The sequence below is a fragment of the Meleagris gallopavo genome, chromosome Z, assembly GCF_905368555.1.
Source record: "Meleagris gallopavo chromosome Z, MGAL_WU_HG_1.1, whole genome shotgun sequence".
Lineage (NCBI taxonomy): Eukaryota > Metazoa > Chordata > Aves > Galliformes > Phasianidae > Meleagris > Meleagris gallopavo.
In genome coordinates this window covers 26,640,102-26,662,981 of record NC_139435.1, presented here as the reverse complement: position 1 = coordinate 26,662,981, position 22,880 = coordinate 26,640,102, and the positions used below count along the sequence as shown (strand labels likewise).

The 22,880-nt window shown below is 35.8% G+C and overlaps 1 protein-coding gene across 4 annotated transcripts in view; it reads right to left on the bottom strand.

Annotated features, from left to right (window-relative positions):
- SMARCA2 (SWI/SNF related BAF chromatin remodeling complex subunit ATPase 2) overlaps positions 1–22,880 on the bottom strand; it is a 106,872-nt gene that overhangs the window by 18,234 nt on the left and 65,758 nt on the right. For all 4 annotated transcript variants that reach the window (XM_085214268.1, XM_085214271.1, XM_085214270.1 and 1 more), the window contains 5 exons: positions 22,293–22,456; positions 20,090–20,317; positions 17,332–17,409; positions 13,783–14,001; positions 522–739 (listed from right to left, as the gene is read on the bottom strand). In XM_085214268.1, coding sequence (XP_085070394.1) covers positions 522–739; positions 13,783–14,001; positions 17,332–17,409; positions 20,090–20,317; positions 22,293–22,456 — 907 coding nt within the window. The remainder of the gene's footprint in view (positions 1–521; positions 740–13,782; positions 14,002–17,331; positions 17,410–20,089; positions 20,318–22,292; positions 22,457–22,880) is intronic.

Below are 22,880 nucleotides of genomic sequence, written 5' to 3'. Positions count from 1 at the left end.
TAATACAGGATGCACCATTCATTAAAGGAAAATCCTTCTCAAGCTGCATATTCTGAAGTACACCTCCTAAGCAGGATAACTTCATTCCTAAGTAGAACTCAATGCATTTTTTTTTTTTTTATATGTATTTTTATTTCAACAACTTCCTATCAGGTGGGTCTTCAAAATTTAAACTCTCTACCTTCCATTTACAGTGGAACAGGTTGCCCAAGGAGGTTGTGGACGCCACATCCCTGGAGGCATTCAAGGCAAGGCTGGATGTGGCTCTGGGCAGCCTGGTCTATTGGTTGGCCACCCTGTTCATTGCAGGGGGGTTGAAACTAGATGACCTTTGGGGTCCTTTTCAACCCCAGTCATTCTATGATTCTATGATCCTATATGATTCTATGATTAAGGAAGACTTCCAGGATCAAGCCCTAAGAGGAATTACTTTTCAGAAACGCTGTGTAAGCAATTCATTCTGAAGACTGAAAAAAGAACTGAAGCAGGACAGGAAGGCGGGGGGAAAAGAAAGTGCTCACCTGTCTTTGTAGTTTATCACTGTATCAATGATGGCATTCATTTGTTTTGTCAGTTTGGGTGGGTTAGGTGATAATTTCTCTGCAGGAGGTCTGCCTCTTCTTTTCTTAGCTTTCTCTCCATCCTCCTTCCCAGAATCCTTATCCACATTTCTTCGTCTCTTCCGCTTTTTAAGCCGGACTTCCTCTTCCATTTCTTCCAAATTGCCGTCTTCAATTGCCTGAAAGTCATGGATGCAAAAAGTACAATTTTAAAACGAAGTATTGCAAAAAGAAATAACAAACTATATTTAAAAACATAAGTGCAGCCCCAAAGGATGCAGATAATGCAACTGTAAATATTCAGTTCACTTATATGAAAAGTTTTCTTGTATAAAAAGAGTTCAACAAAAAATTGAGTTGCTGGCAAAGTGTGCTGACACACTGCACGCTAATTTGTTTTAAAAACCCTCCAGTCCTCTACGAATAAATATTTATCTGAACCTTAAATTTCACACCATGTCACAGTTTCACAGAAAATGAGGGCCTGTGGTACTGTGTCAGTAAGTATACAGGAAACAGTTGTTTGTTACATCAGTGGCAGTTCTTGATTATTTAGCTGTATACAGAACAGAATTTTATGTTGCTTGATTTCAAATAGGACAATCTACACTACACTCTGCTCCCAAAACCAGATCACACACAGTTCTTTGTTCACACAAACAATGCACAGCTAACTTACACATTAACAATAAGAATCAGATTCTCTTCCAAATAGTTTAAGTGACTTACAAATCATCTAAACATTAAAGCTAACTATTAAGTACATAATTTTCTTCTACAACGATATCTTAAGAAAAGAGCCAGAAGAACTGACAATACAGTGTTCTGCAGTAAAAAGCACTCATAACATGGGATGCAAAAAAAAAAGAAAAAAAAAAGAAAAAAAAAAGAAAAAAAAAAGAAAAGGAAAGAAAGAAGCACCACCACACAGTCACAAACAATGAACACCAGTTACCATTACCTGGATGTTTGCTTTTAATCAGACCCAGCAGCACCATACGGGGAGATTAAAAAAAAAAAAAAATTGCTACCAAAGAAACAAAACAAAACAAAAACAAAACAAAAAACCTAGGAAAAAAAGGAATCCGTTTACACATTGACTAACAAATCCATGTGATAAACCAAAAAGCTGAACTTTTCTTCCTTTGAGAAAGACCCCCCTTCTCACTAAAATAATAACAACAACAACAACAACAACAACAATAATAATAATAATAATAATAATAATAATAATATAAAAAATAAAAAAGAAAAGGAAGAAAAAAAACCTAGGTCATAAAGAAACTGGAATTAAAAAGAAAAAAAAACACCTTAAAACTAGTCTTTCTGATTAATGCTTTCTCAGAACATAACTGTTGTTGATATTTGTCCCTTCTGCCTCTCAATATTGCCTGGAGTACATGCAAATACTAATCAATCCTTTCTCGAAGCTGAAAGAGCTCTAATCATAAGGCAATTACCTTCATTTTTCCACAGCACCAAACATGGCTAATATTTATGATCATGTGAGCATAACAATCTATATGAAAAGAGTCATTACAGCCCAGACACAATTTCTTTCAATTGTGTACAATGTCTCTTGAAAAACGTTTTGTGAACAAAACCTGATGCGCAACACAGAACAACCTGGCACGTTAAAAACACCAGTGGGATTTCAAAATCTGTTTCCTATGCATTCTCTAATGTGCAAATCCACAGAACAAACACGAACACAGAATCCTGAGGGACAGCCTGAAACTAGGCCTTAATAATGAAAAGACAATTTACATCATGCTTCCACAGCACTCAGATAACCATTATGAAGGAGGCTTGAGATCTGATGAGTTAGGAAGAAAAAAGAATGAAAAAAAAATCTGCACACAAATTCATTAATATTCATTTGGCTAAAGCAGGACACCCACTATAAACCACTGCAGCTAACGAAGATAGAGAAATTTCTCTGCATATCTTGGAAGCTAGAAATGCTAATAATAAATACAGCATGCAAGGCTGTCAACAGTTAATGTCATTGCTCTCCTTAAGCACACAGTTGTACACAGAATTACAGAGAGCACCGACTTTTGATGTGTTTAAACACCTACACATGCCTGTGATGTAGTTCTAGTGAATCTTCAAGACAGCAATGAAAAAGGATATTTACCTTACCACTATCAGCAGGCCGGCTATCGGAAATCACAGTTAGTGGGGATAAAATTAACAAGCCAGCAAAGCAGCGAGCTGCTAGTCTCTTCATCAGCTGATCAGGAAAAAAAAGAGAGCTGGGGAAAGGCTATGTTTTCATATACAAGTAATTTTATTTTACTGAAAATTTAATACTGAAAGGATTGTGGATACTCAAATCTGCTGTTTCATTCTACCTACCACAAGGCCTGAAGCCTTCCTCCTTCAGCCTGCTTTAATATTGACAACTACTTATCGTATTTTTCCCTTCATTATTCTAGCCATCCAAATTAGATTTTTAGTTGAGCAGTTATTTACTCTTGCTGGTATTTCAACTGCAATGGCAAAATTAAACAATTTCACATATGAATCTAAATCTACATTCGGTTGCATGCATTTTAAAGGGGTATTTATCACAGAAAATGTATTCCAACTGCTCTGCAGTGAGCAGATCAGGTTTTGATTGCTGAAACTGATAAAACACTATTATAAATTGACAGGAACTTAAAAACAAACAAGTTATCATTTTGTTAACTTTGGTATAATTTGGTTGTCTTCCAGAAAATTGGCATTTGCTCAATTACAATAATCTGTGTTTTTCTTTCCTTGTTAAATGTTCTGCTCCCAAAAAATGTTACCATCACCTCAGAGTATACAGCCATGTTATTTTATAATTATACATATAGCTCTTGCTTACAGTATACAACAGTTAAACAAACAAAAAAAAATTATGACAAAGAGAAGGAAAAATAAAGATACATTTTTTTTAAACGCTACACATTTGGCAATGAAGTAAAACTACAAAATAAAAATAAAACCCAAGGAAAATAACTCTTACCCTTCTATTTTTAAAATTAGTGACAAGCAACTAGTAAACTAATGCTTAGCATACCACAGGTCTGCAAATGAACACTAAAATTTTCTACTTGCACCAATTGATGATTATAATCAGCTTTCAAAATTTACGCACATGTATGTAAACTTGGATAGTTTTTCTGAACTTACGGCTTAATTTACAATTCCTTTTGACAGCACTTGCAAACTAATGTGGAAACACAAGCAGCACAAAAATGTTGCTAATGTGACAACATTGGTTCCTAAACAGCAAATCTACATTTTGGACAAAAATTGTAGTATTTAAAAAAAAAATTTAAAACTTATGAGTTATGCTGCCCTAGATGTGGCTTAAAACCCACAAAAATCTAGTTTGAGCAAAGGTGTTAATGATCTATGTATGTGCTTACTCATGTGCACATACAACAAAATTTCTGTTAAACTAATCCATCTGATTGAACTCTTATCTATAAAAGACTACTGTTCCAGGACAGAAGCGCCACATCAAACAGAACACCCTTCCAAGCCTTTAGTTTTATGATAACAGTACAAATCCTGGATACAAATCTCCAGTGCTTGGCAGATGATGCATTGTGCAGGAGAGCACACACATCTGCCATACTCATATGCCTCTGGACTGGTGAGCAGCGAAAGAGTCAAGAAAAACAATACACAAATAAAACTCTAACAACTTCCTTCTCTTAAGGAAACAATACAAAAGAGTACAATAGCCTGAAGCCTTTATTTTGAAAGCCATGATGCTGTGACAATTTAATAGAGTCCAATTTTGCAAAGGATTGGACACCTCCTCAAAGGCAGAGAAGCAGCCACTGAAAGTGTCATGACTCATATGAAATCTACTGGTGACAAAACTTTTGAGCTTTCTTAAATCTTATTGCTGTATTCCAGTCCACGTAGACAAAACTATTTCCTTTCTCAATAGCTAAAACCATTAAAGTTTCTTGGAGCTTCAAAACTGTAAGAAAGACTATATTGGCCATAAATTACAAAGTCAAATCTCCTTTATCTGAAATAGAAACCCACACAAACACAAAAAGTTGTTTTTTTAGAAGTTGCTTCTTAGTCAACACTTCTAATGCTGCTTGCAATTACATTTTCTTCTTTGTAAATGAAACGATCTTAGCTGTTTGGAGGAAGAAGCACTTAGTAAATCTAGATACTATGCTACAAGAGTCCCACAGAAAAGATCAAAATGAAAACAAATTTGCCCCCATTAAAAGAATAGGGCATTAAAGAAGCAGCTGTAGCTACACAGTTAGATTTCTTGAAAACATGACACATTATTGAACACCAGTATTGAACACATTTTCAACTAATACTTACAGATCCAAGCAAACATGAAGAGCTACAGCACTGTGTTGTTTTGTGACTACCTTCCACAAGTCAAGCATCATATAGGTCTTAGATCAGTTTTGAACTCATTTTACAGGAATAAAACAACTTCATAGAGTCAATTAGTGGAGGTGCAGAGAATAGTATAGATTTGGTATGTAAGTCCTGTCTCTAATGTTCATACTGCACAACTTTGAAGACAGTTATTTTTCCTTTGGTATAACTACAGTATGACTAAGCTAAAGCATACTGAAAGGCATTGCTGTTACTTACAGTCAAAGACACTAGAGACACAAAAGGAAATAAAAATGTAGTAGGGAGACATGATAAATTTACTTGATGGTAAAAATGTGTTGAAAATCCTGAAAACATAAATGAACAGGAAAAGTATGTTAGCTTTTAAATTCCCGAAGCACGCATACTAGCTCAGCTATGCAAACTTTTCAGAAGTCTGAGCTTTTCCAGGGACAGTAAATAACATGCACTTGTGGTTTAACCCAGCAGCAGTTCAGCAACAAACAGCCATTTGCTCACACCACCTCAGCTCAAGGTGGAATGGGGGGAGGAATCAGAAAAAAAAAAAAAAAAAAGTAGTACTCATAGGTTAAAATAGAAACTATTTACTAAGACAGGGAAAAAAAAAAAGAGAGAGAAAGAGAACTGGCTATAATGATAACAATATAAATGTATATCTATAAAAAAAAGTAACATACAGTGCACCTGCTCACCTTGCACGGATCCATGCCCACCGAGTCCCAGAGCAGCAGTTGCCCTCAAACCAGTCCACTCTTCTTGGTTTTATGGTTTTTTACAAGATGCCGAATAGTATGGAACACACACCTTTGGCTCACTTAGGTCAGCTGCCCTGGTTCTGTCCCCTCCCAGCTCCTTGTGCCCCCCCCTCTTCCCCCCCCCCCCCCCCCGTTTCTCACTGGCAGGGCAGTATGAAGAGCTGAAAAACTGAAACGTCCTTGGCTATGTGCAGCACTGATCAGCAACAGCTGAAACATAGGTATGTTATCAACAGCGCTTTTCTCCTAAAGCCAAAACATAGCATATCAGACACTGTGAAGACTGTGTCCCAGCTGAAATCAGGACTGCACTGTTCTGACAATTGACTATGAGAAACTAAACTAAAGGGCTGTTAAGGACTTAACAACAAAAAACCTATCTATCAGTAAAGCAGTTGTTAACAAGAGGCTACGGCTTTACAAAATGAAATTCCCATTTAACAATTTTGAAGAGAAGAAATGAAAAAAAAGTGTCAAAAGCACTGAAGTGTCACTTCTCTACTGGTACCTACCATTTTCCCTCTTCAGAATAACCTGAATCCTGCAGTGATATTCCAATACAAACTTAACTTTTTTCCTTCTATGCTCTATTTGAAATCCTGTCTTAATTTTATATTTTTCTCTGTGTCTGACAGCTGATGAAGACTTCAACTTTCAAACCTGAAATTTGTCTTCCATGAAGTTCACTTCAAAATCCAGTTCTGCTTAGTTTCTCAATTGCTGACATTCCTGATTTCTGGCTTTTTTTATAGCTTCCACACATAAGAATTACTTGCTGGCTCCTCAGAGGAAGTCCTCTTTATTTGTAACTAGATTGCTCTTACTATATTACAGCATAGGAATAAGTATATTAATGATAGCGAGTATGAAGAATAAAAATTATACCACATTTTGCAATTGGATAAAAGGGCACAGATATACATTACAATCAAATGTTCAACGACTAAATATCTGGAGGTAAAAACAGGATTGGAAAAGTTATTTTAACTGAATTTCAGATAACACTGTACAGCAAATTTCCATTCTGACTTTGCTACATCTAAACTAAAGCATCACATAAATTCAAATCTGCCCAAGGCAAAGAATTACTAAATGCTTCTAGAGTTTCTTTATTTTCACTGATGACTGATTCTAATACAGATAAGGAAAATTACAAAAATTCTCCATCCATCACAAGTGAGAAATGGACAAACGTTTTTTTTTTTCTTAAAAAATGCAAACAAAATGCTATTATTACAAAAACACAAACTTGTAATAAAAAGTCTTCTCAGCTATGATGGACTTCCACAAAATAAGGAACTCTAACTTTTCAGCCAATATTTATATGTTAGAGTCTGCACGTTCACATTACTGAAAACTGCTTCTTTTTGAGAAGTGAGAGAAAGCTGTTTTCTGTTTTGCATTTAAAAATTGTAAATGTTGCTTATTATTAGCACAAAAACTCCAAGTATATGCTTTTAATTGGAAATTAGGGGTAACATTAACACAAATTGTAGAAAAAAAATTCCTTGCATTTGATTTTAAAGACTGCTGTGAAAAAGAAGCATGACATTATAATTCAAGTACATACATTTAAAAAAATTGCCTCATCCAAGATTTAAAAAAAATAGCTATCTAAAACTTTGGACAAATAATGCTTTTATCCTATTTTGTTTTTGGTCTGGTATAAACACTCGAATCTTATTGTATGTATCTGTAATATGACAATTAGTAAATAAAGTATCACAGAGAGACAGCACTGATAAAGTTTCTCTCTGTTATAGCAAACTACATTGACACAAATCTAAGTTCCATTGTTGGAAAGGAATTGGGTGATAAAAAGGAATGGTTGAATTAGTTATATTGTAATAACTGTGAATATGCCTTCTTTAGGCAAACAGAGCACTGAGAATAAAAACATTTACTGCATGAAGACACTAAATGGCAAAAAAGCATCACCTTTATTCTATGCTCAACCACAAACTCTTGTGGACTTCTGCAAGCTTTCAAAAATAAGTGAGACTTATTTCTCCCATTTAAATTACATGTGTACTTTATTTCTTATTAAGTAGATTTAATTTGAAGAAACAGCCTGTTGTTCAAGCCAACCTCATCCAAAGAAAGAAAAAAATAAAGGAATTACTTAAAAAAACTATATGCCAGAAATTACTGTTACCAACCTCTTAGTCTATCTCTGAAAGATACTTTGGTTTGGTTTGTTGTCATCTTTTTGTTTCTTTTTTAAATCTTCTATCTGTCCTTCTGAAAATCTAAATCACCTACCAAACAACTCTAGTTCACTTTAGCACTGTGTGGAAACTCTCTAATTCAAAACCAGAGGATTGGAAGCCAGTACATAACAGCTTAGAAAACACTGCACGTAGATCACTTCAAAAGTAATGCTTCCTATTTTCAAGGAAAACACAACAAATACAAAGCACACAACAACAGTATTTGACAAAGCAAATTCTTAGCTACAAAACTATTTTTCAGCAGTCACCACCATTAGCTATGCATTTTCATCACCAATGAACAAGAAGCTGTATGCCATGCAAATAATAATCTGCACAGTGGAAGTGACCCACTGCTGAAATGCACCACCACTGCCTCACTGTGCTTGTATCCATGGCTGGCCTCCATAAATGTTCAGCAAATGCTGATGAATGTCAGTGGGTCCAACCTTTTCCAGATAGAGGAATTCAACGACACACCTTTGCTTAATATGCAATTCTATTCTGACAGAGTGGCCCTCTGCTGCCATCTGTCACACAGTAACAACACATAACAGAACATTAGTGAGAAGGTTCAATTTCTACTGCCATACCACCAACATCTGCCTCTGACATTGTTGGCCAACATAATAAAACAGGAGTCATTTTTTTCGCAGCTGCCCTCACATGTGAACACTGTTACATAATAAATATAATTCTGAAAAGGTTGTTAATAATAGCTGTTCTGAACTGTGTGATAGTCTATGTATTTTGGATTGCTTAGAAGCTTATAGTATATTGATAAAGAAATTAGAAGAAAAATGTACAAAAAGAACAAGATGAAGTAATTTAAGAAATACACTGCAAGAATACCACCTATGAAAATACTGTAGGCAAATCCATGAGGAAAAAAATATTGTTTACAGACTAATAGTTGTAAATAAATAAATTCAATGTGATTGAATCTTTCAAGACTGATTTAACTGAAGTGCTAACAGATACAGTTGTAATTTCAAATAGAAAAGAAAAACAAACCAGGAATTGAGTATGATCAGTCGCAGAATCACAGAATCACAGTATGGCCTGGGTTGAAAAGGACCACAATGATCATTGAGTTTCAACCCCCTGCTATGTACAGGGTCACCAGCCACGAGACCAGGCTGCACAGAGCCACATCCAGGCTGGCCTTGAATGCCTCCAGGGATGGGACATCCACAACCTCCTTGGGCACCGTGTTCCAGTGCGTCACCACCCTCTGTGTGAAAAGCTTCCTTCTAATATCTAACCTAAATCTCCCCTGTCTCAGTTGAAGACCATTTCTCCTTTTGTGCTATCACTATCAACCCTCGTAAACAGCCGTTCCCCTTCCTGTTAATATGCCATTATGAGGAAAGGAACATAACTAAAGGGATTCCTCCCTCTTTTCAAAGATCTTGTGCTCCTCCCTTCCTTACCACTAAGGTCCCAAGTCCTTCCGTTGCATTATTGCCACATGCTGTGACACAGTACAGATCAAGATGCAGTATGTGGTTTTTGAAGGGTAATACTGTCTTTAGATGTGTCTTCATTTACTTCCACATTTCTGAGATATTACTATAGAACTATCTGGCCTGGAAAAAAAGTTATTTTTTCTAAACATAATTATTTTCTTAAATTGTCTGGAAAAAAATGATCAGTTTCCAGACTGCATAGATAAAGATAATATTCAATTGATGAAATGTCATTTTAGGCATCTCAATTGTACTTTGCACATTTATTCTTACACAAGATTTATAAATAACACTATCAAGTTGTTACACTTACTCTTCTTTACTTGAACCGGTCCTGATTCCTTGAAGTTTCCCTTGCCAAAAATAACAACATCTAAACCCAAATTGAAGAATTTTAAGAATCACTCAAAAAGCCTGAAAGGGAAAGTTTCTGAAATAAAACTCATGAGCAAGAAATGCAAGAACACTTCTGACAGGAATTTGCATAGGAAGCATCTTATTTCACACTAATTACAAAAAAGTGAAAGATAGAAATAGGGTTCTGACTGCAAACAAGTCTTCCTTTGTACTTGCTGCAGTCTTTTCACTTGTGTGTGAACTATTAGATACAATTTTCACCAGCAGAGAAAAACAGTTAAAGAAAAATACATGTTTCCTGGCTTCTGGATTCACAGGTAATTCATCTTCAAGAAAAATCTAACAAGACTGAGATGCATCAATTTTCCCATTTATCTTGTACATATGATAGAGATGCATATGTTTGTTGCACAGACAAAATGCTAGAGTATTTCAAACTGTTCATTTTACTGAGAAATACTGGAAGGAGAAGAGTTTTCTTCCTACTTTTAAATTGTACTGGTATCTTCTCTCTAACTTACTCGGAATTCTGAATTAGGACAACTTATTTTTAGCAGAATAAATGACAGTACATTAGCAAAGGTATCATGTGACCATCACTACTATGGTTTCTAGGGGTAGGGGGGTGTTTTATTTTGTTTTCTAACTCGACCAACTATCTTATGTTCAATAGGAGAGGGGGCAAAGAGAGTTAGCTGCATTAGAAACTTTTTAGGTGGGTGACAAAAGCAGGTGGGGGAGATTACTTTTCTCACTTTTCCAAAATTCTATTAAAATAACAAACACTGAAATAAATAAAGAGTATAATACTTTTGTGTCCTACAATATGGGATGTTCTGTTTTCCTTGTCATCACGGGTTTTAAGAAAAATGAATAAAACAGGTATATATAATAAAACTTGGCTGTACTACGTGTTTCACTTCCAGATCCCTTGTTCTGTAGTCTAAAACAAATCTTCTACTGGTGAAATGTATTATTTTATTCTTCCCTGAGATTTTTTTTTCTTTCCTTTTCAACAATTTGTTAAAACACCTCATTAATTAGTTAAGAACTTAAGAACAAAGTTTAAGACAATTCAGTAGTATCTCTGGTAATGACTATGTTCTTTTCACTGCCTGAAGACAAATCTCTGAGGAGAGCAGGCTGCAAGTTAAAAGGACACTCAACAGTAAAAACCAGAAGATTCCCAAATAAAGGAATTAAACAATATTCCAAGAATTTACTCTCTCTAGTCTGACAAGATAGTTTATCTACTGGGGAATAGTGAACACAAAACTCAACCAGGAATACATTTTTATGATCACTAATAAATGGTTCTCTATAATGGCTTCACAGCCCTGAGACAAGCATTTCCTGTTCCTGTTCACCCTGTCTAATGCAGAGTACTTGTTTCTTTGCATCATAAAATGTTCATTTATTTTTCTTCCTTGAATAGTAGAGTGGTTTTCATGGATGTTTATATAAGATATTATTTTCCTCTGGAAAAAGGTAGGATATCATTAGTTGTAATGTTAATTGCCATGGCAGACTGGCAGAGTGGATAACTGTTAAGCTGGTAAGCTTAGTATTTAAATGGAGACCTTCAATATTTTTCTTCATAAAAAAAAAATCTAAAATTCAATTCTTCAGAGTGGAAATTGCATGGTGAATTTTTAGTTTGTTTTTAAAAAGTTTTCTGGCGTCAACCTTCCCTCATTTAAAGAGCATTGCCCACCTTTTCATCTGAGACCTACTAATTAAATCAGGAAAATACCTGGTATAACAATAGTTTACAGCCTCTACAGATGAGTTCTTTGTGTGGAAGCTGCAGCCTCTTTCGAGGACTGCATTTGCTTCCAATGCATTTTGCTAAGATTTGGCAATGGAAGAAGTAACCAGAGAGAAGAGATTGACACCTCCCTCTCTGCTTCTCATGAAAAAGTTATAGACCACAAAGAGTTCATTTCCCAGCCCTCTACTCCCTAAGTAAGCTACTCTCAGCCATCCCCTATACATCTTGCTGTCAAGTCCTTTAATCATTTTGTTGCTCTCCTTGGGACACATTTTAATATTTTCATGCTCATTTTATATTGTAGAGCCTAAAACAGCACATAATACTAAGGAGAGGCTGTACCAATGCAGAGTACAGATGGACAATCACTTTTTCTGACTAGACAATTATGCTGTGCACAATGAACCCCAGGACACAGTTGGCCTTTTTGGATTTTGGCTATCAGGAAGTAAACAAGATAACACTCATTTTGGACTCAAACATGCTTCTCTGGCCAACACACAAAGCTATTTCAAATCAAATGCACGATAAAAGAACAGAACTTTACTCATGTCATTTAGCCAGAAGTTACACTGAACAAGAAGAAGAATGCAGATATTTAGCCTCAGAGTAAGAGAGAGTCAGAGATGACTGACAAAAAACATGAGAACAAGATAATCTGTAATGGTCAGGCAAGAGCTGTCTAGAAGCCTCTGCCTTAGTCAATGCTATTAGAATGAAGATAAGTACAGAGTACTTATAAGTATTCCAGATAGCAAAGAATACGTTAAACAGGAAGGTGCCCCTTGATCAGCAGGATAAATGCATTATTTCATGGTCTCTCAAAAAAATCCTCTGATTCTTGAAGCTGGTTCTTCCAAGCAAGGCTGACCTTAAAGAAGCATTCATGAGACTCTAGGAAATCTGCCCACAGATCCAGTATTTTGCAGGCCTGATAGAAACGGTGCAGTGATAGAATCTCCCACAGCATAATACACTTCCACAATATACACGCCTCCTAAGGCCAGGAGGCAAACTCCTCCTTCCTTTTTAGGGAATGTAGTTGTCATGCCAACAGTTAAAGAAAAGCAAGCTGCAGCGACAGCTAGTGATGAAGCCTATTTGTATTTTACAGTTTCCCTGGAAGGCTGTTACTGAATTACAGGTACTTCACAACAACAACATTGTCTCACTTGGCACTGTTTATGTCCATGCTTACTGCTTCTGTTATTATCTTGCCTCTTGCTTCCAAACTCATGTACCTGACCTCTTGACAAGGACAGAGCTGACATATTTTGACAGTATAGATGCATGCACACAGGCCTTGAGTTATTCTCTTTCCTTTAGGGATCTGCTATGTTGTGTATAATTATGAAGGCGGGACCTTAACTAGAATATTCAGCATTTGGTGTATCAGCAGAGGGATTAGAGTCTAGCAGAACTCCTCAGAAAAGAGATGAAGTAAACCTCCAACATAAATCAAGGCAAAGAGGCAGCTGAGTACTGGATATTGATATTGTCAAACTGACTTATTATTCAGAAATGTAAAGTTTCCTTCTGCAAAGGCCAATGAAGAGGATACATATAGCTGCTATAATAGCTGCTACAGGAAGAGAAAAAAAATCAGCTCTTAGCAGCATCTCTCACAGTGCACTCTCACAATCACTTTCATAACTCAAGTGTGCAAGATTTCTACCCACTTTTATACACAAAAACTATATTCACATTGGCATTAAATCTGTGATTATTCTAAAAAAACATATTCTCTTAAACAATGTAGACTAATTTTGTGCACAGTACTTTATTGATATGTATTAGAAATCATAACATTACCAAATTTGCTGGTTTTGAAAACATTTTCTTAACCTTCTTAGCATCCCTATTCCTACCATTCTGAAAAGGCATATGGATTAGAATTCATTTTATGTGTATTTTGCAGGAAATGGCAAGATTCCCCAAATGCAACAAAACCAAAGAAACTCTTCTTTAAAGTCTTGAATTCTAGTAACATTACTGAGCAATATTTTTTTTTTGCCTCAACAGAATCAAGACTTGCAAAAGGAAGAGCATGAGGAAAGAAGAATTATGTAAAAGTTTCCAAATTATTAGAAAGATTAAATTAAGCTACTTAATAAACAGACAGGTAGAGTGCAGCTGCAAATGCTGCGTGCCAGCTATAAGTAGATCTTACCTATTTCCATTGAGCAACTTTGTAGTTTTCAATGAAATAAAATGAATAAATAAATGAATAACAAACAAATAAGTGTCATCTTTAACGCAAACGAAGAGTTACCCTACCCGCAGCCACTGCTTCTCTGTGAGAGCATCACTGTAGTCCACATCCCTGCGCTGGCGGGATCCTCTTCCAAATATCTTTTCCTCCTCTTCTTCACATGTGAGCCTTTCAACTTCAGCATCATCCTTAATAATCCAGGATGGCAATTCATCCTCCTCCATCAAGCGGGGCTTGCGCTTAGGGTTTCTGGCATCTTCTCTACGACGGTCCATGTCCATACGCTGAAATGTTAGATGGGGAAGGATAAAACAGTTGTAAAGGCAACTAAAACAAACCATTGGAATTCCTGCCATCTAAAAATACTTGAAACTTTAAGCCAAGTTCTTCACAAGTACTTCCCTTCCTCTAGCCCAATACTTGTAAAATGCAACTATAGAAAGAAGTAGTTACATTTTACAGTTGATTTTCCATAAAGTTCATTACTCCATAGTTACTTTACACTGAAGTAACTCCACAGGATCCAGATAAGACAACGTAGATTAGAAAAAGAGGGAAGCTATCCATTAAAAAGCTCTATTTTTTTTTTTCCACACAAGTTTTATGGCTTCTATATATTCATAAATGTGATTTGCAAATATATTAATTCCTTTACAACATCCTCATGTTATATAACTAAAAAGAATAATTGAAAACATACTAGTTTTGAGATTCTGAATATCAGAGAAAGTAAACTGAAAAGCAGACATTAGAAAAAAGGAATCCAAAGAGAGAATTAAGAATTCAAAAAAAAGATGACTCAATGACAGAAATCCAACCAGCTTCAACAAAAAAAAATTTATTTCTCCTGCATTAAGGAAAAATGGAAAAAAAAAAAAAAACAATAAAAATCAGGCAAGATTAAGTAAAATGTTAAGAATATTAAAATGGTAATGTGGTGTTAAGACTTTAAGCTGGACTTCAATTAATCACACAAATTAATTTCAAGTACGGTGACCAATTACCTCATAAAATAGATATGGATACTCAGGATACATTCTTATGTGAATGAGGTTTATAGTTCTCCCAGGAAGGCATCCATTTCTCTACGTTGACTATATGCTGACCTGAGTTCCTACGCTCCCATGAATCTCATTTAGGTTATCTAACTAGCTCAAATAAGATAATATGTACAGTCTTCTCAAATACACCTTAAAATAAAACCCAAACCTACTCAGTTTAAAAACACTGATTTATACAGTCAACTGCTGCCATAATGTCATTTTGCCAAAAAAATAACCCTTGTTAAACCACACTATGAAGAGATGACAATGGTTGCAGAGATTACATTGAAACACTCTGAATTTTGTATACGTTTTTTTATTACAAGATGAAAAATCAGAAGCGTCATCATTTGCACTGAATGCAAAAGTAGGACATACTGGGGCTATGTGGAGTTTTTACCTATATATGTGGAGCCACCAAAAGCCATGGGAACACAGTCTGCTTGTATGTATCCTCTCTGCATACCTAGCTAAATACCCTGTGAAAACTACAGGATTAATGTCAAAGAATACTTCTAATCCAAAAAGTCACAAAATAATAGATTCGTAAGAAATCTTCCAGCTTGCTCTCTCATCTATTGTTTTGGAACTCCTTATTTCAGATTAAAAAAATAAATATTTGATTTATATAAGCAAAATACATGTTTGTATACCTTTAAGCGTAATTAAATGAACAAACCAAAACACATTTTTTCTTGGATATTACACTTCACTGAATTCCTATCGCATCTGCACAGAAGGAAAAAGGCTATCTGAGGAAGAAAAATATAAATCTAACTTCATGCTCTTTATATGACTACCTAAGACCTCAGAGATTAATAAAAAGAACACAAATAAACCTGACTACCAAACTTGGTTTTCAGAATTTCATCTTAGAACTGAACAGCTTAAAAGTAAATGAAAATCTCTCTTAGAGACTAACATTTAACCTCAGTGTTTCCATCTTAAATATTTTCAAATCTCTGGTTGTCAAAGCTCTTTACCTCTGCATCTTCAAATTTATATTACCAGCTCGTTATTGTCCCTTAAAAACTCATACAAAAATTAACTTGAAAAACACACAGCATACAGTGTTAAAACCACCTCCAATCTAGACAGGTCAACTGTTTCACTGAATTGCTGTTTACTTTCAAACTTACCTAGAAGAGATAGACTTACAGAATTTCCCTACAACAGCCATAAATAATTGTGAGCTACTCAGATTCATGGATTAATTCTTTCCTTCTGAAACTGATGGAGTACTAAGTTACTGTTTCCAGCAGCAAATCTACTTTGATTGAACTCAGCTTACTTCTTTTTTGACCTGATTTCTGATACAATAGTGCTTATATTGATCACTATGCATCTTGTACACTCAGTGAGGACAGCAACAGTTGCAGCAAAAGTCCTAGAATACATGTGCAAAACAGGCTGTGATGGAGAACACAAAAGACAAGTAAAAAGCCAGTAACTGGGCCAAGTTACTCCTTTCAAGTTTTGGTTTCTGTCATGCAAATCTCCTTAGTCTTTGAGAGAAAGCTTAAAAAGACAAATGTCTGGAAGCATTCCCTTTCCACCCTTTGGAGATTTCAGCTCTTCTAAAATAACATTGCACAAAACTTAGCACAAAAGGACAAGATAGGTGATTCTGCAATGACTAAATGCAGCACTATGTGGGAGATTTGGCCTTTGTTCATTTGTGCATTTGAAGAATTGTTAATTGGATAAGAACAGCCCTTGCACACTTGTGTAAGTAATGTTCTACTAATGAATATCTGGGCAGACAGCAAGAAATTAATAACTTGTGATCCTAGAAATGTCATTTCTCCAGATAGCACTTCCTGATACAATTTCATTTGAGTCCATGAGTGTCTGTGTTGCTCAGTCCTGCAGAATGAAGCAACGTAGATAGAATGAGAAGAGATGATGCTTAACCCTCACTAGTTAAATTTTTAAGTACCTTCTTGCTGGTGTTTCGGTGTCTCTTAAAAGCCCATCAGCAATCCTCACCACTGTACAGATGCAAAAAACTGGAAGGCATGCCTACCCTAACATACTAGTAATTGTTCCATTGCTCACATCTGGATTACTGTAACTACTTTGTTAATTTTTCAACAGTTCTAGCAGCAGAGATGAAGCTAAAAGGGCTCTTGAAGAAATCAAGAAATATTAGCAAACCAGCTAATTTACGAAGAGAAGAGCACTGTAAGTCTACTAATTTACTATCTTGTTCAGTTCCTGTGTTTGTATTGCAGCACAAAAGTGAAAAAACTTCTAAAAATAAAAGCATGGTGTACAACTAGTAAGACAAACACTGACTATCAGTTTTAGACTGCCTAAATTTCTTAGGTCATGCCACAGTCTTCCCCCAGACTGGCAATGCTTCACTACTAACTGCAAGGATCTCTGAAATCTTTCTGTCTTGTGAGGAACTCTGCATTTAGGAAGTCTGCTCTCCTTTCCTCACATAAGCAATGCAAGTAAATAAAGCCATTCCTGCAACAAAGTTTTACATTTAAATGACATGTAAGGTTAAAGCCTTTGCTAAAAACACTAGAAATGATATACTGCATATGATCATATCATGCCCACCATAAAGAGATCAAATTCCTCCTCGCGTCGGGCTATCATCTGATTCAGAGTCTCATCATCAGGAACTTCATCTTCCTCCTGGTCACAAAGATGGATAAAGGTATCAGAAAGAGGCTTTCATGTTCAACATAAAGTAACAGTCTGCATCAGGTCAGCACTGCACTGAGCCTCCTTCTGTCAGGACATGTGTGAAAAATTCAAATCAAAACTAAAACTTCTAACATGATCAGCAATTCAGAAGTAACACAAAGTAGACAAAATTAGAGACAATTGGGACTTATTACCACCTCCATAAATTGAGAATGAGGAAATGAGCAAACATGTAACCAGGAAATTTTGGTTTGTGGTTTTCCTGGGTCAGAAGCACAGTTAGGGCTTCAGCTAAAATACATGCATTTTTGTTCTGATGATCTACAGTACTCCCTTAGAAATATAATTCAGTACTATAAAGTCTTTCCCCTCATAGAAAGGAGACAGAAAATGTCCCAACCTAAAGAAAAAAAATTTCTTAAGGTATCACCAACAAAAAAAATGTCACTACATTGGGAGCATTCCTCTTGTCCATCATCTTCTTACAAACAGAGATATGAACCTCTGTCTTCAGATTAAAACAATAATTTCATAAAAATAGAAATCTTCTTTGGAAAAAAAAAAACAGAATCCTAGAATTCAACTAAGAAGTTATGCAGCTTTTTACAACAATTTCAATACAATCAGGTTCCACAATGTTAAGTTATTTTGAAGGTATATAAAACACATATTATGCCATTTCTGCATTCACAAATAAATGATCATAGTCATAAAACAAAATACATACTTATAAAACCCTCTTTCTGGATTTCTGAAAGGCCTTTGAAACAGTCCCACACATCATCCTTATCTCTAAACAGGAGGGATATGGTTTTGAAGGGTGGACTATTTGGGGGATAAATAATTAGCTGGAGGGTTGCAGCCAAAACACTGTGGTCACTGACTCCATGTCCAGGTGGAGGCCAGTGACAAGAAGTCCTCTTCCAGAGATCTATTCTGGAACCAGTGCTCATCAACATCTTTATCAATGACATGGACAGAGGGATTTAGTGTATCCCCAGCAAGTCTGCATACAACATCATGCTGAGTGATGCAGCTGACACAACAGAAGAAAGGGATGCCATCCAAGGGGACCTGGCCAGGAATGGGAAGTGGGCCCATATGAACACACCTTCAGCAATACCAAGTACAAGATGCTTCACCTGGGTCATATGGTAAACACGGGTATGTATACAAACTGGAAGGAGAACTCCCAGAGAGAAGGACGTGCAGATTTTGGTGATCCAGAAACTTGAAGTGAGCCAGCAGTGCGTGCTTCCAGCTTGGAAGAACAACTGCATCCTGGACTGCACCAAAAGAGGAGGTGGCCAGCATGGAGGAGGAGGTGACCACCTCTAATAGGCCCTTGTCAGGCCCCATCAGGAGTACTGCATTAGAATCTGGAGCCCACAATGCAAGAAAGACATAGAGCTGCTGGAGCAGGTCCAGAGGAGGGCCATGAAAATTTACAAAGGGCTGGAGCACCTCTCTTATGGAGAAAGGCTGAGAGATCTGAGCTTGTTCAGCACGGAAAAGAGAAAGGTCTAGGGAGACCGCACCGCAGCCTTGTATTACTAAAAGAAGATTATAAATGGGAGGAAGCAGACTATTTACACAGTCATAGGACAAAGAGAAACAGTTTTAAACTAAAAGGGAGATTTAGATCAGATGTCAGGGGGATATTTTTTTCACTCAGTGGGTAGTGAAGCACCAGCACTGGCTGCCCAGAAAAGCTGTGTATGTTCCATCCCAGGAGCTATTCATGGCCAGGCCCTGGACATCCTTCCTGATGTAATGCCAGATCTAGCAGCTGCCAACCCTGTCCATGGGAAGGGAGATGGAGATAGATATCTTCATGGTCTCTTCAACCCAAGTCTTTTTACCATTCTATGATTTTCTGAGGTAGGAAAAAAACATTGCAAAATGGGACTTCTAGTGTGTGCCTTAAGTATAATTAATACATTAATATAGTCTTTCCTAAATGCAGTGCTTATCCAAATGATGAACATTGTTCACAGTGAAAGAATAAGCTGCAGCGCCAGAGAAAAGAAGGGGCTCACCATTCCACAACCACAGTTTCAAAGACTGGGACAAACTGTCAGTGATACTACAATCTCACTATCCACTACTATAAACAAAAGATGCGACAGCTGTCTTGTAACAACTATTTTCTTTTTTTTTCTGAATAGAAACTGGTAATTACAAGTCCAATGCAAGGTTGGATACGGAGCCAAGAAGAAAAGTTATTTTTGCTGCCTTGCCCAAACATCTGAAGTCTTACCAAGAAACCCAAAAGAAAAAGCAGGGTTTCAAATGATTAAATGTAGGAAGTCCAAGTTTTCTCAGTATGTCTGAAAATCACACTATTTTAAAATATAAACTGGTTTTAGAGTCTCCTTTATATTCTGCTGTGGAAAAAAAAGAGAACAAACAAACCTTGTTCAGAAAGTTTTTGGCAAAACTGAAAGAGCAAAATGGGTTTAATGTCCAAATCCATACTAAGATTTTATCTCACCAGATAACAATCTTTTAGTATGACCAAAAAAAAGAGAGAAAAATGAAATTATTTCCTTGACTGGGTGGTAAGATAATGATTACAGTTCTAATTTTGAAGTAGTCAGTCTTTGAAACTTAGTGAAAAATTAAGTTCTCCCTGAAATGTGCTCTTCTCAATTATTTCTAACATTACCTCATTTTCTTCCTCATGCTCCAGTATAGCCTGTAGAAAAGCCCTTCTTTCATGACTTGAAGACTTCTGATCAAACATTCCGGCCTGAATAACTTTTTGATCTACATTCAACTTATACTTGGCAGCAGCAAGAATCTTCTCTTCCACACTGTTCACAGTGCAGAGTCGCAAAACTCGAACTTCATTCTGCTGACCAATTCGGTGAGCTCTATCTTGTGCCTGCAAGTCCTATTAAGCAAAGAACACATGGAGGGATTTATGTAAATGTGCTACTCAAATCGCTTTCTGCTTACAGTGTGTAATAATGCTGAATTCTTTTTGTCATAAAATTAACTACCCAAACTACAGTCCACTGTAATTCACGTGGCTCACTCTCAGTTGTTTTCTTTCTTAAAAATTCATCAAATCCAGATAGGGAGAAAATAAAGAAAAAAACCTGTACATAGTGTGTATACCATAAATGCTGTAAGCTCGTGCAGTGACTGAAAAGGGCTTACGTATCTATTTTTTCTTTTCTGCAGAAAGGTTCATGACATTCCAAGCCAGAATGAACCCTAAAGTAAAACATCTCTTGATTCCAGGAAAAAAAAAAGATTAGTAGCGTAAAATTAATACGTAATCTTATCTAAGCAAAGCTAGTCACTAATTAATAAATATGTTAACTATAAATTATTTGATCTGTACAATAGGCTTTTACCTTTGAATAGTTCTGTTAGAACAGTTTAAATATGATCTTAAATTACTTTTAGAACGCTGCAAATAACTACTTTTTTGTAAAGCAATTGCACTTAAAATTGATAGGAGTAAAAAAGCATGCTGTAGATTACTGGGAAATAATTATTTTTATTAATTCAAAATCTTACTGATCTTCTTTGGGGGAAAAAAGAAATTCATGTACACAACGTGCTTCTATTTCAGCAAAATGCTGTCACAGTTTTCTGCTATGTCACAAAACAAATTTCTCAAAGTAAGATAATAATAAACCAGGCAATGAGTTTGCCATTTCAGTCCAGCACCCTACTTTTGATACTATTGTTAGCTCCTGCTTCGTACAATTTCCTTTCCAAGCCACATGGAATTTAAAAGCGAATTTGAAATTTGCAGAACAGCCAAAATAAACCTTTAATATTAATTTGTTTATATAATCGTTTTCAGAAGAACAGGACAGTAAAATGAGGAAATAAAAATTTTTCCTTTTTGAAATATGCTGTTTAAGTGCTAAAACAAGTAAACAAAAGCATCTGCTTTAGCATGTTGCTTATTAGAAGTAGCAAGTGAATCTCAACCAAAAGCAAAATGAAAACTGCACGCATTTTGTGATTTAGTAATCTATTCACTAGATTCTCTAGAAAACATTCTCTAACATGAGATTTACTGCTATCCAACTGTTAAAATGTACTTGCATTAAAAATGTCTGTAAAGGTGACAGAGATAACCAAGAATATAAAGAATTAAATGCCTTCTGAGGTGGTTTTTAAGCCTTTAAAAGTAATTGCTCCAAATTTCTCAAGCTCTGCTTTAAACTGATTACCAGAGCATCTATGTGACTGCTGCTCAAAGTTCTATGTAAAATTCTTCTATGTCTTAACCTTTATTTTTGCACTTAACAACAGTTATGTGATTAGCTTACAACTTTATGAAAGCTGAAAAGACATGCATAATCACCATAATCAGGTACTTCCCACAGATACCTATCTTCTGTTGTTACAATTATAAAATGCACTAGATGACAAAGACCAGCTTCCTCTTATTTTATTTTAATTTTAAACTGAGCAGAAGAAATATGCCACCATCAGTGTATCAGGACAAGACTAATAAGGCCATTAACTTCTTGAGACACAGCACTGATCTGCACAACTTTTTCTAAAATACTACAAACTACTGCAGAATCAAAATGGGAATACTTGTTAAAGCTCTGAGGAGTAAAGAATGAGTATAACTATAGTATTGGTACAAGGCTGCAAGACCCCTAGCTGAGAATCCCTGAAGACAGACAAAATAATTACACAAACTCAGAATTACTTCACTGATTCAAACTAACACATTTCTTGATTGTAGTAGTTTGTCTTACTAACTGCTCCCAAATGAGAATGCTGTATCAATATCATGTACCTCAGAATATAACCTCAAACTTAAGAATCAACCCCTCAAAAACATCATGAATTCTTTGCATTTTGCTTGCAGATAAGCAAATAACAATCACCTGGTGAGGATTCCAGTCACTATCAAAGATTATAACAGTATCAGCAGCCTGGAGATTCAAGCCTAGCCCTCCAGCCCTTGTACTCAGCAAGAAGATAAAGTATTGTGACCCAGGCTCGTTGAACTTCTTCAAGAGAGCAGCTCTATCTTCTGATTTTGTTGTGCCTGAAAAGTAAAAACATAACAACAATGTGAACCGAAATACTCTAAATACAGTGTCAATTCCTAAATGTACAGGTGGCAGTGAAATTTTAGCTCACTTGCTCTTTGTGATCTCTGCCATATTTTCCATAATAATTAATAAAATATTGCCCATGGATGTTTGTCAGCTGTTTTTACTACATTTGAGAGAAGACTGCTAAATATTTAAGGGTTTATTTTTGACATTTCAAATGTAGACTTTAAAATGTCAGCTAGCATTGCTATACTTCTTATAATTCACATAAATTTCAACCAAAGTTATTATACACAAACAGCACAGAGATGAAGCTGTGATTAATGTATCTAAGTATTTTTAGAAGTCATTTGTAAATTGATTAATCAAAATATCAGAATTTATCTTAGGAGTCATAGTAATAAGAAGAACTGA